Genomic DNA, 16,219 nt, shown 5'->3' on the forward strand with positions numbered 1-16,219 from the left:
TAATTAAATCAAATTTATACTAAAATATTGATAAAAAATAAAATTTACAATATTAATAAAAATTTAAATATAATTTATATTTATCTGTTAAAACATATTTTAAAAATTTTTTACTGTACATAGTGCATGAAGACACCTAGTTTTATAGAAAACAATTGGAACACAGAAAATGATTTTTCTTTTCTCTTGTAATTTCTAGACGTCATAATGTGCGTATGAATTAGAAGAGAAGAGACCCATCCATCCATTAATTGGTCAGACCATTCTACAGTAAAATGTAACAAGTCAACAACCAACTCGTAAAGTTAATAACAACAAGAGAGACCACCCAAACGGACAAAAGTCTTACAAAAACACATCCTCTTTTAATCTCAAACATCATCCTCCTAGGGACCAACAAAGGATCACTATTTCACGTACATATTATCCCAACGTTTCGTAATACCGTCACCAAACGCGCATTGCAAAACGCTAATCCTCTCTTGGAGAATTGTTTCCTTTACACCCTCCATCACTTGTTCTTCCGCGTCCATTATCAATTCCAAGTGGTCCAGAAACTTCAACTTGCTCTTCATCTTCTTCAGCTGGGAATTAAATGAAGACAACGATGGATCAAGACTTAAAACAACAAACAGAGAGTGTGGAAAGGAGACGACCCCAAACGTTCTCATCTTTATTAATTTTAGAACCAACCAACAAACCAACCTGTTGATCTATTATACTCGCAGCTAACTGTTCCATCTCTCTTTCTTCTTGATCAGCCAGTATTTTTGCGTGAGCCGCCGCAGCTCCAAGAGCTGTTGCCACTGACGCTCTCATCCTTAAACCTACGGGTAGATCCTCCTGAGTCCCTTCTGAGAAGAAACAACGGATTATAAACCTATAAATTTTCGAGCTTTCCATTCTAAATTAGGGACTACTGATTGGATCATTATGCAATAGTTACCTTTGTCTTCTTGCTGTTCCTCCATATCTGATGTATCTTTGTCTCCATCAGCTCTGAGAATTGTTATTAGATTAGACTTGGAAACGACAAGAGACGCCAATGTTAAAGGGGTTGGGGAATCGAACCTGTAAACTGCAGAATCACCAGTTGTTTCGAAAATATCTTTTGGACAAGAGGCTTCATCACAAAGAGCAGCAATTGCAGCTTTTGCAGCAGCGGCCGTGACAGATGGACCAACTTTGCATGCCATTGCTGCGACCTATTGCACAATTATGTTATAGATTCCCACCAAAGTTTGACAGCACTCTTTTTTTTTTGAATTATACAGAGGTATCCTGGCCCCATAGAAGTGGTCCAGACTAGTTTGACAGCACTCTTTGCTACAGTTACAATCATATACGGAAAGATTTTGTTTATTAACCTGTTTCAAAAGTGAACAATCACCATCCGATAGCATTGCAACATGTTTCCTTTTTGCTGGAGGCTCATCTTCATCGACGACACGATCTTCTTCCTTTTCTTCCCTTGTCTCTGTCTCCTTCTGTTCTTGACCGTCAGCCTTCATACGTTCAACAACATTGGAAGGAGACGAAAGGTTCCCATCCTCGGAGGTTGGGATAGAGGATCTGAGTCTTCCAGAGGCAGATCCCATCAGAAACTCTCCAAAAGGGAGCTCAATGAGCTTGGAAATACAATCAAGCCTAGTCTTCGTAGAAACACTCTGTGCAATGAGCTCCCAATCATCTCCATGTTTGAGAACAGACTCTAGCAAGAGAAGGGTCTCCTCCTCGGTCCAGTCAGCTGTACCAGAGCTCCCAATCAGCTTGAAATCATCTGCTGAGTTGTTCTCCCCATAGTCTCCGTTCTTGAAACACTTGTCGCATAAAGTGACAACACTCTGCCACCAAACATAGTATGTTAATAAATAAAACAGACAAGAAACAAACAAACAAAACAAAAAAAGGGTATACCTTGGTATGTTGATAGAAAGGACGTTCTCCACAACGCCCACAGACCAACAACGGCTTCTTGAAGTCAGCGAACACATCTGAATAAGAAGTTAGCGGTGAGAACTTAAACGCAGGCTCAGCTCTTTCCTCAACGTGGGGAGGTAAGGTGACAGGTCTCATGGAAACAGGAGTGGCGGTTACACGGATCCCGGAAGGAGTCCCATGCTCGATCTTAACTTCACTCTCCTCCTCATAATCATCACTTTCCTTGAGGAGGAAGTTGATCAGACCCCAGTTCTCGAGAAAGAGAAACACTTTACGGAGGAGATTGACGTCGCCGACGAGGTGCTTGCGGATGCTGGTGAAGGTTAGGCGGCGAGAGGTGTCTTCTCTGTACTTGTTGATGATGAAGTCTCTGTACTCCTTGTAGACCTTAGGGGTTCGGGTGATGGAGGTCTCGCTGAAGAACTCGACGAACTCGCGTCTTTCGATTTCGTGTATATCTTCCCATACGAACCAACCTATTCGATTAAAATCCCCAAAATCAATTTAAAGCAAACCCTAGAAAGAAAGTGATTCGTATTAGAGAGGAAGAGGAAGGGAGACGTTACTGGATTGAGAAGGAATAGTGTAGAGATCAAGGTCTGCTTCTTTGAAGCTGCTTCCGTCATTACTACTCACTTCCATCTCCTCCCTTTGAATCTCGCTTCTCTTTCTATCAATCGCAACGTCCAAAAGCCTATTTCTGAATAAAAATAAAATTAAAAAGGGTCAATTTCCTAATTACTTCGGACCTTGGTAAATCTTTTTAAGAAGATTAAAATTACAAAACCAGGCCCAAACGTTTTACCTCCTTTTCAAAGCCCAGGAGTCTAATATCATCCCTTTATTTATGTGTCCCTCTTACTTTTTTTTGTAATGTTAATTAACTTACTACCTAAATGTCAGAAAATACCCTTAAATACTACTAAAAAATAGTCACAAAAATAATTTGCAGAATACCTTATCTATTATTTTAAAAGAGAAGTCATGGCTTATTTCATGTGTGATTTTTCAATTTGAGATTTGGAAGTATCTTATCAGGAATGGTTCATATTGGAGTGTAAATGAAAGAAGTTCTCTTGGCTCTTGGATCTGGAAGAAACTCTGGAAGCTAAGACCCTTAGCTAAGCAGCTGGTGAAGAAGGAGATAAATAGCGGATCAAACTCTTCTTTCTGATTCGATTGCTGGTCTCAGATTGGAAGATTGATTGAGGTAACAGGGGATAGAGGTCCGATGGATCTTGGTATCCCTATCAACAGCACAGTGGAGAATGCTGTTCATCTCTATAGAGCTAAGAGACATAGAGCTCCAAATCTTCAGAGGGTAGATAAGGAAGTCATGAGGTTAAAATATAGAGGTCTTAATGATTAGGAAGATTTGTGTCTCTGGAAGAGAGAAAATGGTGATTTCAAGGAAGCTTTCTCTGCGGTACAAACCTGGAATATCATCAGATCTCAAAATCCGAAAGTCTCTTGATTTAAAGGAGTGTGGTTCTCTGGTTCAACTCCTCGGTTTTGTTTCCTGGTTTGGATTGCAGTTCAGGATAGGCTAGCAACTGGAGACAGAATCAGCCGATGGAACCCTCAAGCTGATGTGAAATGCTGGTTATGTCAAGCGCCTCTAGAAAACATAGATCATCTATTTTTTGGCTGTGGCTACTCGTAGGAGGTTTGGTGTAGTTTGGTAAAGAATTTGGTAGGAAACAGGAGTGTTTATGAGTGGTCAAGGGTGCTCCGAGAAGTTGTGAGAGGGCTCTCCGGAAAAACTGAGACCTTTCTCTATCGCTATTGTTTTCAGGTTGCTGTGTCTGCGATTTGGAGGGAAAGGAATGTGAGAAGAGTTGGAGAACCTCCTCAGACAGCAGCATGTCTCATAGTCAGACTGGACAAGATGGTACGAAATCGGATCACGTCTCTGAGAAGAAAGAAAGGAGAGAAGTACAAGAGGGCGATGGAGATTTGGTTTAGAAGAATTTAAAGCTAAAAGTATGAGTTTGTTCTTTCTTAGTACGTGGTATGGAGTAATGAAGAACATGACAGGTTCAAAGAGAGTTTCATCAATGGAATGATGCAGTTCAGGTGGTGATTAAGGGGCTTCAGATGTGGGAAGAAATATGGGAAGAATATGGAAGTGTGGTTTGGAAGAAGTTGAGGTCAAAATGGTTCTTTCTAAAAAACTTATTGTCCCCTAGCTATGATTTTCCTACTCTTTTTCCCACATTAGAGTTTTGTCCCAATTGGGGTTTTTCTTTTTTTTTGTCAACTTTGATCACTTTAGACCTTTAATCCTTAAACTCAGGTAAGGAGGGGTCCCATTCGGGTTTTCTCTAATGAAGGTTTTAATGAGAGGAATTTCATAGCATTTCCAAACTTGACTTGTATGGTCAAGTTTGAGGGGGATTTTGGTTTTCTTTGAAGATTGATTTAAAAAGAGTTTAGCTTCTTTTTATTTTTGAGTTTGTTTCTTTTAGATTCAAATATGTTACACTTGTTGTAAAAATGTTTTTTTGTTTGAATAAAATTTAACATTATTTCAAAAAAAAAAGATTTTTCAATTTGGAACATTCCAAAATTAGTTAAATGAATTCTTGTATACATATTTAAAATATTTTAATTATTCTAGAAAAACAAATAAATATTCCTATATTTTCTCTGAACATCTTAACAAAATCTTTTCATATCTTTCTTTTTAAAAATATAAATTTATATTATGTATTTACTTAAAACATAAATGTACATTTTGTTTTTTTTTTAATTAATCAAACCTTTTAAATATTTAATTAATTTCATAATTATTTAAATTATAAATGTATATTTTATTTTTTACTAAACTCTAAAACAAACCTTTTAAGTATCTAATTAATTATGTAATTATATTAAAATCATGTACTATTTTGTATTAAATTTGTGATATTAATTTAACTATAAACTAATATTTCAATTAAATCTTTGATCTCTAAAAATATAAGATTTGTTAATTCAGAATTTTTTAACCATGTGTTTGAAAATATGCTATCAATATGAATGATCGGTCTACAAAATGCTATTATTTGAAAATGCATTTAGTTTCTGTTATTAAATATAGTACATGTTTAACTTTAATATTTCAATGATAGAAATATAGGACTGCTTTATTTTACAGAAAGATAATCAAACTTATTTTTATATAGACCATATTCACATATCTATTATATTAAAATAGAAGTCACAACTTCATTTCATGTGTGACTTTTAGGTTGGTCTATTTTAAAAAATTATTAAATGTATTTTAGTAAGATACTAATATATAGAATCTTGAATTACTTTATTCATAATATATTTTAATATCTTTTCATTTAAAATTTATATATATATATATAATATTTCTTAAATTTCTAAAATCTATTAAAAAGATCTTAACAAGATCTTAATTTTTTAAAATTATATGTAAATATTTTAACTAATTCCGTAATTAGTTTTGAAATATTATTATACATTAATATATTCAGTTGGTTTTATAAAATGAAAAATAAAATATTATATCTTATTTTTATCTATTATATAATCAAATCAATCATGTTAATTTTTTATCAATATTGAACTTAAATAATGATAAATTATATTAAATTGATAAATTTTAAATTTATTTTCATAAATAGAAAATATTTATGCAAAAATATAATATGACAGAGCGGCTTAACATTAGCAGACTATAATACTGCATGTATAAAATTAACATATCTTTCACTTTATAGATATAATAATATATTGTGTAAAATGAATCAACATAGAAAATACTGCTAAAAAGAAATCCAGTTTTTGAAAGACGAGTAAAAAATTAACATCAATTAAATAAAAAATAATTGCCAAATATGTTTTTCATGCACATATTAACTAAATGCAAATAAATATGATAAATATATAATAATAAGCAACAAATACGTACAACGGTTTACACAGTTGATTATTTACACCATGCAAACTATACATTGTTGTATTTGAAATAGCTTTAATAAAAATTTAAATATTAAAATTAAAAAGGTATACTACTAATGATCTAAACAAATATATATATACATATAAACATGAAAATAAAACCCGCACGATTGTGCGGATCGAGATCTAGTCTTATATATAAAACATAAATCACAACTCTTTTTATGTGTGATTTTTCTCTAAACTAGACTATCTCTTAGATAATTATTTTAATAATATCTATTTGCATAATAATATCTAACAATAATTGTGATTGCATTTTAGTATTTTCTTTCTTGAACAACTAATTAAACATATTGTTAATAAAATCTTTTCCTCCTGATTTATTTCCTAAACATATGCTTTTTAACTTGTGATTTTTAATTTTGTTGATTTAATTGTTGATATAACCATGATTTTAAATTAAAATGACCACTATGAAACAATATATTTTCTGATATTTAATTTTGTTTATTCATATATGTTTTTAGATCATATGACACAATAAACTATAAGAAAATAAATGTAGATTAAATATACAAATATAGGTGAGTTTGTAATAATTATGAATAAACAAACAAATTGTACAATTTATTATATTTGAAAATAATATAAATAATTAAATATGGATATAAAATGAAAAAATACACACATGTGCAGATCAAGATCTAGTTATTCATTAATGTAATTTTTTTGCTTGTTATGAAGGAATTAAGACATTTTATTTTTAGTCAAATTCTAAAATTTAACGACAATAGTATAATACAAGTCCAACAGTGTGATTATTGTTCCATTGTGCGGACTAATATTTTTAATGTGGGTAATACATAAAAATAAAAATTGTCCAAAAAAAATTCAGTAAAAATAATTGATCCAACCGTTAGAATATATTGGATTGTGGGAGCAACATTAGATTTTGTTATTTTCTTCTTTTTTTTGTTTGAACAGTTGATTATTTACACCATGCAAACTATACATTGTTGTATTTGAAATAGTTTTATAAATATTTAAATATTAAAATTAAAAAGGTATACTACTAATGATCTAAACAAATATATATATACATATAAACATGAAAATAAAACCCGCACGATTGTGCGGATCGAGATCTAGTCTTATATATTAAAACATAAATCACAACTCTTTTTATGTGTGATTTTTCTAAACTAGACTATCTCTTAGATAATTATTTTAATAATATCTAACAATAATTGTGATTGCATTTTAGTATTTTCTTTCTTGAACAACTAATTAAACATATTGTTAATAAAATCTTTTCCTCCTGATTTATTTCCTAAACATATGCTTTTTAACTTGTGATTTTTAATTTTGTTGATTTAATTGTTGATATAACCATGATTTTAAATTAAAATGACCACTATGAAACGTATATTTTCTGATATTTAATGTTGTTATTCATATATGTTTTTAGATCATATGACACAATAAACTATAAGAAATAAATGTAGATTAAATATACAAATATAGGTGAGTTTGTAATAATTATGAATAAACAAACAAATTGTACAATTTATTATATTTGAAAATAATATAAATAATTAAATATGGATATAAAATGAAAAAATACACGCATATGCAGGTCAAGATCTAGTTATTCATTAATGTAATTTTTTTGCTTGTTATGAAGGAAATTAAGACATTTTATTTTTAGTCAAATTCTAAATTTAACGACAATAGTATAATACAAGTCCAACAGTGTGATTATTGTTCCATTGTGCGGACTAATATTTTTAATGTGGGTAATACATAAAAATAAAAATTGTCCAAAAAAGATTCAGTAAAATAATTGATCCAACCGTTAGAATATATTGGATTGTGGGAGCAACATTAGATTTTGTTATTTTCTTCTTTTTTGTTTGTTAATACATTATTTTTTTGTGAAAAAATATCTTTTTAAAACGAAAAAGGAAATTGAGAGTAAAAAAGGAAATTGGGAGTTGTGACGCGTTATCCGTCAGTTATATATTTGAGATGTTGGGATTCTCTAACCAACGTTAGTTCTCTGATTCCACTCCACTTAGGGTTTCTTTCATCTGAACCTCTCTCTCTCAATTGTTGCAATGGCAGGACCTGCTTTGTTATTTGTAAAGCAACTTGTGTTAAGCTAGATGGGCTTCACACTTAAAACCAATTGGTAATTAGTGGAGAGACCCATCTATCTTATATATTACTAAGGATCCCTTCCAATATCCGATGTGGGACACTTTGTGTCTAATACACACCCTCGAGATGATGGCTCTCTGAGCGTCAATCTCGGAATGCTCGGGCAAAGATCGATGGGCCAACTTTTGGGCCAGATCGATGTGGATCGGGTTGGACTGCGTGGATCGGGCTCTGATACCATGTTAAGCTAGATGGGCTTCACACTTAAAACCAATTGGTAATTAGTGGAGAGACCCATCCATCTTATATATTACTAAGGATCCCTTCCAATATCCGATGTGGGACACTTTGTGTCTAATAACTTGGTGAAGGTTCCTTTGGTTCGGTCAGTCTCTATCAAGGCCTTCGCTACGACGGCACTGTGGTTTCCGTCGCGGTCAAAACCTCCGACCGTCAACACGCGGAGTCTCTCTTCAGAGAGGTTCAAATCTTGTCTGAGTTCAAAGGGTGTACGAGAATCGTCCAGTGCTACGACACCAGAGTGAAAGCAAGTCTCAACCAACTTAATGGTTGCGTGGAGTACAAGATTCCCTTGGAGTACGCTCCTGGAGGAAGCCTGAGTAGTTTCATCAACAAATTCAAAGACGATAAGCTGCCTGATCCTATGATCAGAGACTTCACACGTATGCTTCTCGAAGGCTTAGACACGATTCACGCACACGGGTACGTTCACTGCGATCTCAAACCGGAGAACATCCTCGTTTTCCCTAGCCACGTCAACAACAACGGCGTGTGGAGATCTTCCTTCCAATTGAAGATATCTGATTTCTGCTTGTCGAGAAGGGAAGGAGACAGCAGCTGGTGGGAACCTAGTCGTCCCTTTGCTGGAACATCGATCTACATGTCTCTGAACTCGGTTTCTTACGGTGAGACAGAGAAAGACCTAGACTTGTGGTCGTTAGGGTGCTGTGTGCTTGAGATGTACACTGGGAAGAGACCTTGGTGGCATAAGAACTATGAAGCGGATGATCTCATGAAGGACCAAGAGCCACTGATTCCGAGTGATCTTCCTTTGGAAGCAAAACTCTTTATCTTGACTTGCTTTGCGCGGAGAACAAAAGACGCGTCGAGATTGTTGATGTTAAGTTAGATGGGCTTCACACTTAAAACCAATTGGTGTTTAGTGGAGTGGCTCATCTATCTTAGATATTAAGAAGGATCCCTTCCAATACCCGACGTGGGACTTGTGTCCCTAATACGCCCCCTCGAGATGATGACTCTTTGAGCGTCAATCTCGGAATGTTTGGGTAAGGATCGATGAGCCGACTTTGGGCTGGATCGATAATGGATCGGGTTGGATTGTTCGGATCGGGCTCTGATACCATGTTAAGTTAGATGGGCTTCACACTTAAAACCAATTGGTGTTTAGTGGAGTGGCTCATCTATCTTAGATATTAAGAAGGATCCCTTCCAATACCCGACGTGGGACTTATGTCCCTAATAGTTGAAGCATGTCTTCGTGGGTGGAGACGGCAGGAAGAAGAACACACAGCCTTCTCATGTGAGTGATAAAATTGATCTTCAACTGGCTAACTTTATTAGAAACAATGTTTCTAAAACCCAGAGCATTCGTGTACCTCCTGCTGCTACTCAAGTCATGCCTCACAAGACCATCATGGCCTAGTTTTGCTCCTGTTCCACTTCCTCATGTCATCTTTTTTAATCAGTAGTAAATGTCGTTTTTATATAGATTTAGTAGAGAATTATGTATATTGACTTCTTTTTTTGTCTATGAAACCATTTGAGAACTTATGTTACACTGCATCTTTTCTTCTAATTCTTCTTATATTTTTTATCTTTTTACAACAACACAAAGATTACAGAACACCCTGAACAGAGTAATTTTCACATAATTGTGAGTAATTTTAAGTAGCATACATCTTTGTTTTGTCATCAAACAACAAGAGGTGCCTTCCAACAATGCATGAACTTATTGATGCAGCTAATCCTTCATTGGGCATCAAAACTCTCTCTCCCATTGACTTGAATTAGAGGCCTGAACCTTTTGCTGCAGCTAATCCTTTGATTGGGCATAAGCGTTTCTTCCAAAGGACCAAAAAAATCCTTGTCCAAGAATGGTTGTGTAATTTTGTACTGCCTTCTGAGCATCCCTACAAGAACTTTTTTTTTTTTGGGGTAAAATGTTAAATTCCCTACAAGAACTTTCAAGACTATAAGCTACCCAAACAAGGTTTACAAAACTTGGTGGATCTGTTCATATTTGTATGCTTTCTTGGTCACTATCGAAATAAGCTCATGATCGAATATGCTAAGGAAAATCCACTCTGAACCCATCACGATCATGTATCCCTGTCTGCCTTGTCTACTTCCATTATGTTAAACTACTTAAAAGAAGTAGTTTGCAGAGAGAAGCACATTACAATAACAAAAAGCATGTAAAGTGGCGGATGTATGATATGATTATATTTTGGTGGGGACAAATCCTATATAAACTTTTTAAAGATAGCTAGAAAATGTTAGAGTAATTGCACTTGATATACAAAAAAGAAAGATTATTTAGGTCTTCGGATGTGCACTGTTCACTTTTTAAATATTCCAGCAATGTCCCTGTGACATCCTTTCTAAAGCTTCTTCGCCTCTTTACAGCTCCTCCGTGACAGTTTACTGAAATTACTTCTCCGGTGCTCCGTCGTTTCGCTGAAATTACTCTTCTTCCTTTCGAAGTTGCTTTTCCTCCCTTCAAAATTACTCTTTCGATGCTCTGTTATTGTTGCATCGAAAACGCCATTGACGCTCGAGCTTCTCGCGGCGGAGAAGGAGCTCCTCACGCCGGAGTAAGAGACACGTCCTCTTCCGACCCAATAAAGTACATGTTTCCTCCTCGGAAGCTACAAAGCGATCTCGGTCTCCAAGCACTCTGTTTCTTATAATCCAAAACGTTAGAATCGTCGGATTAATCTTCCTGAAGAACCTCCCGAGTCTCGAGAATCTATGATGCTTCGTCTTGTTGATCTCAACGCAGCTGCTACTACTCCTCTTGAAGACCACAACCTCCTCGGTTCTCGTCACTTCCTCTGTTCTAGTTGTCTTCCTATGTTTCGTCCCTGGCGTCTACGGCGTCGTTCAAGGTTCCATTTCTTTAAGCGTTTTCCTTTTGTTATTACTCTGTTTTTTTCTGGATTGTTTTTAGTGTTTGATTTGTTTTTTAGATTGATTGAAAGAAAGCGTTTGCGGTCAGATTCTGATGACTCCACGGTAGAAACGGTGCAGAGGACAATACTATGGTGGGTCTCAACTAAAAGAAGTCAAAGCCCACTCAGCTTTCCAATTTTCTATGGCTAAACTCGAAGAGGAGATCTGCAACATTCTTGTATCCCAAACATTTGTTTCAAACCTGATTTTTGAAGAATCATCAGTCTCTTCCCCCTCCTCATGCGCTGAAACTAGAGAAGATAGCACCGACGATGGTGATGTTACAGAAGAAGATGATGTTACTGCAAAAGATGGTTATGGTTAAGCCGCGTAGAAGAATTACAGATCCACAAACAGAGAGACCAAACCGTAATTCCTACCTTCTTTCCTTTTCTTTCCCGACAGATTGTGCAAATTTAGTAAAGTATTGTATTCTTACCTAATTAATTTAATTTCTACTTATATACAGCTAAATAGCTCAAAATGTTATTTACCTTCGTGGGACAAATTCCTTTGCATAAGGATACCAAAAAACAAACTTTTCCGAAGAAGCTTTAAGTCTACAGTTTCCAAAATTGGAGTTCTAACGGAGAACAGTGGAGTTTGATAGATTCGGATGCGAGAGACCATCATTTTCTCTCCTCATCTGAATCGCCATTTCCTTCAACGAACGCCTCTTCTCTCTCTCCCATTCTGTTTCCGTTTTGTGGTTGTATAAAGGTAAATGACGTAAATAAGTAAACAATCAGCACCAGTGGTCTAGTGGTAGAATAGTACCCTGCCACGGTACAGAGCCGGGTTCGATTCCCGGCTGGTGCATTAGAAAAGAGCTGTGAAGATAATGGCAATAGCGTCGGTTGGGTCCTTCGCATTCATCTGCTTCATGTGATGAGATTTGCCGCACCTGAGCTCTTCTTTTTTGAATTTTATCTTCTTAACAAACAATTTATTCTCATTGTGTTCATCTTGGTATTCTAACTATGAGCATTATCTTCTCTACTTTCTTCAGCTCTGTACTCTAATTATATTGAATATTAAAAGATTGATATATAACAATGTCCCAGATATTTTGAGTTTGCAATTACAATGGCTGGCTAATTCTTTTTTTTTTTTTTTTTTGTAACTTACTGGCTGGCTAATTCTGACCAGACTGGTTTGCACAATCTTGTGGTCAACCTTACGAAAGCATCCATCCAACTTTACTTTGTTATGAAACATCAACAGGTCCCTTTGGCACAACAGCTTGGTCGTGGTATATGGTGTCTGATACTTTGCTCGGTGGCCAATACCGGAGCACAGATCTTCCAACTATGTTCTCAATCGGGAGTGGACCCCTGCATACACACTCACACAGAAGTCAGCGCGGACACAATTATTATACCATGAATCTACACAATTAAATACTGGTTACAAGAATGCTCATAATAGGTGATACTATTTGATATTCCAAACTGATTTTTCATTTTGAGATTTACCATTTGTGAGAATCAAAGCTCTTGTTGCAGCTGTCTCCGAGTACAGAGATTATAACCTTTGGGAACAAACTGCAAGTGAGGAGCAAACATTATCAACAATCTATATCTTTAAACAAGTATGAGCATGTGGTAATAGGGAGTGGTAATAAGTATAATTTGCTCACCATTGGAATACAAAGACTTGAATGGTTGAGAATAGGATCAATTAACGAGTGGATTGTATAAAAAGAGCTTACTTCAACCCAGTCCAGTCATGACTCGTGGACCTTTTGATGCAGCTAATCCTTTGGGAAGCAAATCTCTCTATACCTTTGATTTGAATTAATTAGAGACCTGAACCTCTTGCTGCAGCTAATGGTTGTGAAATTTTTTGTTTCCTTCTAAAGATCCCTAAAAGAAATTTCAAGACCATAAGCTACTCTACAACCCAATAACAATTAACAGATTCATGCAAAGTGAAGCTTTGGGAAGAACAGTCACTTGTAGTGATATTTAGTTGGTGATACATTCTCAGGTATTCAGCCTTAGGTTGATGAATTGGTGAGTCCTATCACTTATAGATTTAACAGTGTAGTTTTGTAGCTAGCTAATATATAATATACAATACGCTTCACAGTTCCTCTTTTATAGTGAATAACTTGACTAGAATAAAATACAACAACATTGACGACGACTGCGTCCGTAAGGTACACATATAGCACAATTAAAAGGTGGTTTGTTCACTCCACGTCTATCACTACAATCTACTTTCTTTCTACATAGTCCTCTGAAATCACAATCAGACGAAGCATCCATAATTCCTGAATTAGCCACCACAAGTAAATATATATTATATATACGGTAAGTCATTATTTTAAGTTTCTTACTAATATGTAAGATACAAATGGTTGTAAGAGAATATTAAGAGGAAAAATGAACTTACGAGTGGATTGAACATCAATTAAAACTGAAGCAATGATTAAAAGAGCAACAAAGAAATAGACTAATAAAATGTGAAATAAAAAAATAAGGAAACAAAATAATAAATTGAGAAAACCACAAATGCTGTGAAAAATGTCTTCCGAACTCTTCGTTTCAATCCTTATCTTGTGCAATTTTGAAAGTGCAATAGGTATTATACTAATTAATGTCGTTAACAAAAATGCAGTGTTTTTAAAACTGAACCAGCAAGTGAACCGGAAATATTTTGGGTCACGGGTCAATGTGGTTCGATCTGGTTCGATTGGGTTCGACCGGGTTTGATGTACTAAACTGAATTTAATAATGTTTTGTATATAATATGCATATTTTAACAAATATACAATAGCAAACTGAAATATAATAAAAGTAACAAAACAATCTAATAGTTCAAATCTAAATCAATAGAAAAAACATTTAAAGTTTACTTTCCAGGATTTTATCACTATAAATCTTTATTATCTTTAAAAAAAATTATATACACATTGTGACGGTTGTTGATTTTCTATGTTTGAATTTGATGGAAGTGAAATTTCTTGATCGTTTTCTTCCATTGTTTAGTACACTGTAAAATTTTTGCAGAGAACATCAAAGACATAAATGTAAGTTTTCAATTATTAATTTCACCCAAAAAGATAATATCTTGAGAAATATAATGGGAGAATTGGAAAAAAAAATACTTTAAATTTTTCTTTGTCACTTTAAGATTTTTCATACTTTTGGTAATTTTAGACATGTTTAATCTTTCGTTCATAAGAAAAATAGTAAATTTAAATATAAAAATTTACAAAAATATGAAAATTATTGGAAACATAAGTATGACAAATTATATGTTTTATTTTTTCCAAAAACAAATTGGAATCATATTTTATTTTGTTTTCTAACCGATGTTAGAATACACATTCTGGTAATATACTTTATCTAGAAATCGAATTATAAGTTTTATATATCGCTATACCCAGGGTATATAACGTTATATAGACTTCCTTGTCATATATATCTTAGGTAGATTTTGTAACATTACAATCTAGCAATATGTCTTCACTTTACCTAAGGATATGTAACGACATATAGCCACAACTCTTGATGTACCTTACGTACTTTTTGTGAAATTAAGCTCATGTACCTTTTACCTTATGTGACGCCTTAGGAAGAATAGGATTCCCACGTATTCTACCGTGCTATGAGTTAGGTAGGATACGTTTTCTAGGCAAATCCGAAAAATATGGTAACTTCCATATTCGATTATAGATGTTTCCTAAATCTATCATAAACATCTTAGAGAATATTTTTCCACGATTTTCTCCTCCTCCCACGATCCCTTCATCGACATATCTTCTCTTCTTCTTCATCGTCCAATTCTCTTCTCTCTTTTCTCCATCAATACAATATGGTTCTAATATATGTTAAATCTGGTGAATGGATGTTCTAGTTGCAGTGACGAGTGCAGTTTCATTGTAAACAAAAACAGCGTGGTCGAATAATTACACTAGAAACTAACCATGTTCGGAAACTCGCTACGCATAATGCGTGCGGCTGATCTAGGCCTAGCGAGTTACTAAAAAATCGGGGAGTACTAGGTGTCTAGTTTTTAATAATTTAATATTATTAATATTTATATTTGTGATCTATCAATTTAATATGGATCAAATAAAATAAAATAAATGTATAGAACAACGGTTATATAAAATTATAAACGCAACATAACAAAGAAAGCAATTTGGTCTAGTGGTATATATCTTGTTCACGTGACATGTTTAGCATTCCATCCCCACCCAGATTCGAAGAACCATTTTGCCCAAATTAATGACGTTTTTGTATTAGGTTTAATGAGTATCAAATTACGTTTTCATCCTCATCTTCTTCCTCTTTCCTCTGCAATTCTAAACAGCGGCTTCTAACTTTTTTTCTTCACCATTTTTGTCAATTTATCTTATGTTCTTGTAGATTACCACAAATTTGATCGTTTTTAACCCTAAATGTTTATTTTAGAGATTTATAGTTATAAAAACTGAATTAACTGGATATCTTCAAATTCTAAACCTCATAAGCTGTATAAAAACACTCCCTATAACACGGCCGAGTTTTTTTAAAACCGTCTACGCGGTCAATACGCGGCTGGCCGCATGTCCAATTCGCCAGTTTATCCGGACGCGTAAACGTCCGCGTTTTTGACTAGGGAAAATTACTACTCTGTTGGAGCACCTCGAGATGAAAAGATTGTCGGAGAGGAGAAAGATTGATGAATCTCCCTAAATCGTCATGAAAAACACCTCAGTGGAGAAGACAAAGTAAAAAGTAAAAAAAAAAGGATTAGGGTATCGATTCACTCGGTGTTTCTCTTTTGTCTATTTAAAAAAAAACTTTTTACTAATTTAATATTTTAAATTAATTACAGAAATCTAATCATATATTATAATTCAATTTAATTGATATTTAAGGGCAGAATGGTATTTAAAGAGTTTCAAAATTTTATTTTCCTAAAACATCTAATTAAAATCTTAATGTGACAAACCGGAAAAAAAATGGCTCTTTCTCAATTTTCTCAAATATAAAAT

The 16,219-nt window shown here is 34.3% G+C and overlaps 2 protein-coding genes, 1 long non-coding RNA gene and 2 other non-coding genes across 6 annotated transcripts; 4 read left to right on the forward strand and 1 right to left on the reverse strand.

The window, feature by feature from the left end:
- Positions 1 to 220: 220 nt before the first annotated feature.
- LOC108837083 (SWI/SNF complex subunit SWI3A) lies at positions 221 to 11,763 on the reverse strand. Of its 2 annotated transcripts, none has more exons than XM_057006610.1 (9): positions 11,724 to 11,763; positions 11,432 to 11,531; positions 2,508 to 2,641; positions 1,918 to 2,417; positions 1,368 to 1,844; positions 1,072 to 1,205; positions 947 to 999; positions 706 to 851; positions 221 to 584 (listed from the first exon to the last, which is right to left on the reverse strand). In XM_057006610.1, exons 1-9 carry the CDS (start codon positions 11,746 to 11,748, stop codon positions 408 to 410), a joined length of 1,746 nt encoding a protein of 581 aa, XP_056862590.1. In that variant the 5' UTR covers positions 11,749 to 11,763; the 3' UTR covers positions 221 to 407. The 2 variants fall into 2 exon arrangements, with proteins under 2 accessions (XP_056862590.1, XP_056862589.1); XM_057006609.1 differs by having other exon boundaries at positions 706 to 854.
- Positions 8,378 to 9,166, forward strand: LOC108845152 (mitogen-activated protein kinase kinase kinase 20; the record flags this gene model as incomplete). The annotated part of the gene is made up of 1 exon (XM_018618411.2): positions 8,378 to 9,166. A coding segment is annotated over one exon (789 nt), but the record flags the coding sequence as incomplete, so codon positions are not given.
- Positions 10,487 to 11,703, forward strand: LOC130510201 (uncharacterized). Its single transcript, XR_008943871.1, has 2 exons — positions 10,487 to 11,165; positions 11,247 to 11,703. It is a non-coding gene; the product is annotated as an uncharacterized LOC130510201 (long non-coding RNA).
- Positions 11,764 to 11,977: 214 nt separating the features above from the next.
- On the forward strand, positions 11,978 to 12,048 carry TRNAG-GCC (transfer RNA glycine (anticodon GCC)). Its single transcript has one exon. It is a non-coding gene; the product is annotated as a tRNA-Gly (tRNA).
- An 8-nt stretch (positions 12,049 to 12,056) lies between these two features.
- LOC130510311 (small nucleolar RNA snoR114) lies at positions 12,057 to 12,141 on the forward strand. Its single transcript, XR_008943988.1, has one exon. It is a non-coding gene; the product is annotated as a small nucleolar RNA snoR114 (small nucleolar RNA).
- The last annotated feature ends 4,078 nt before the right edge of the window (positions 12,142 to 16,219 follow it).

Source organism: Raphanus sativus, chromosome 3 (genome assembly GCF_000801105.2).
Source record: "Raphanus sativus cultivar WK10039 chromosome 3, ASM80110v3, whole genome shotgun sequence".
Taxonomy (NCBI): domain Eukaryota; kingdom Viridiplantae; phylum Streptophyta; class Magnoliopsida; order Brassicales; family Brassicaceae; genus Raphanus; species Raphanus sativus.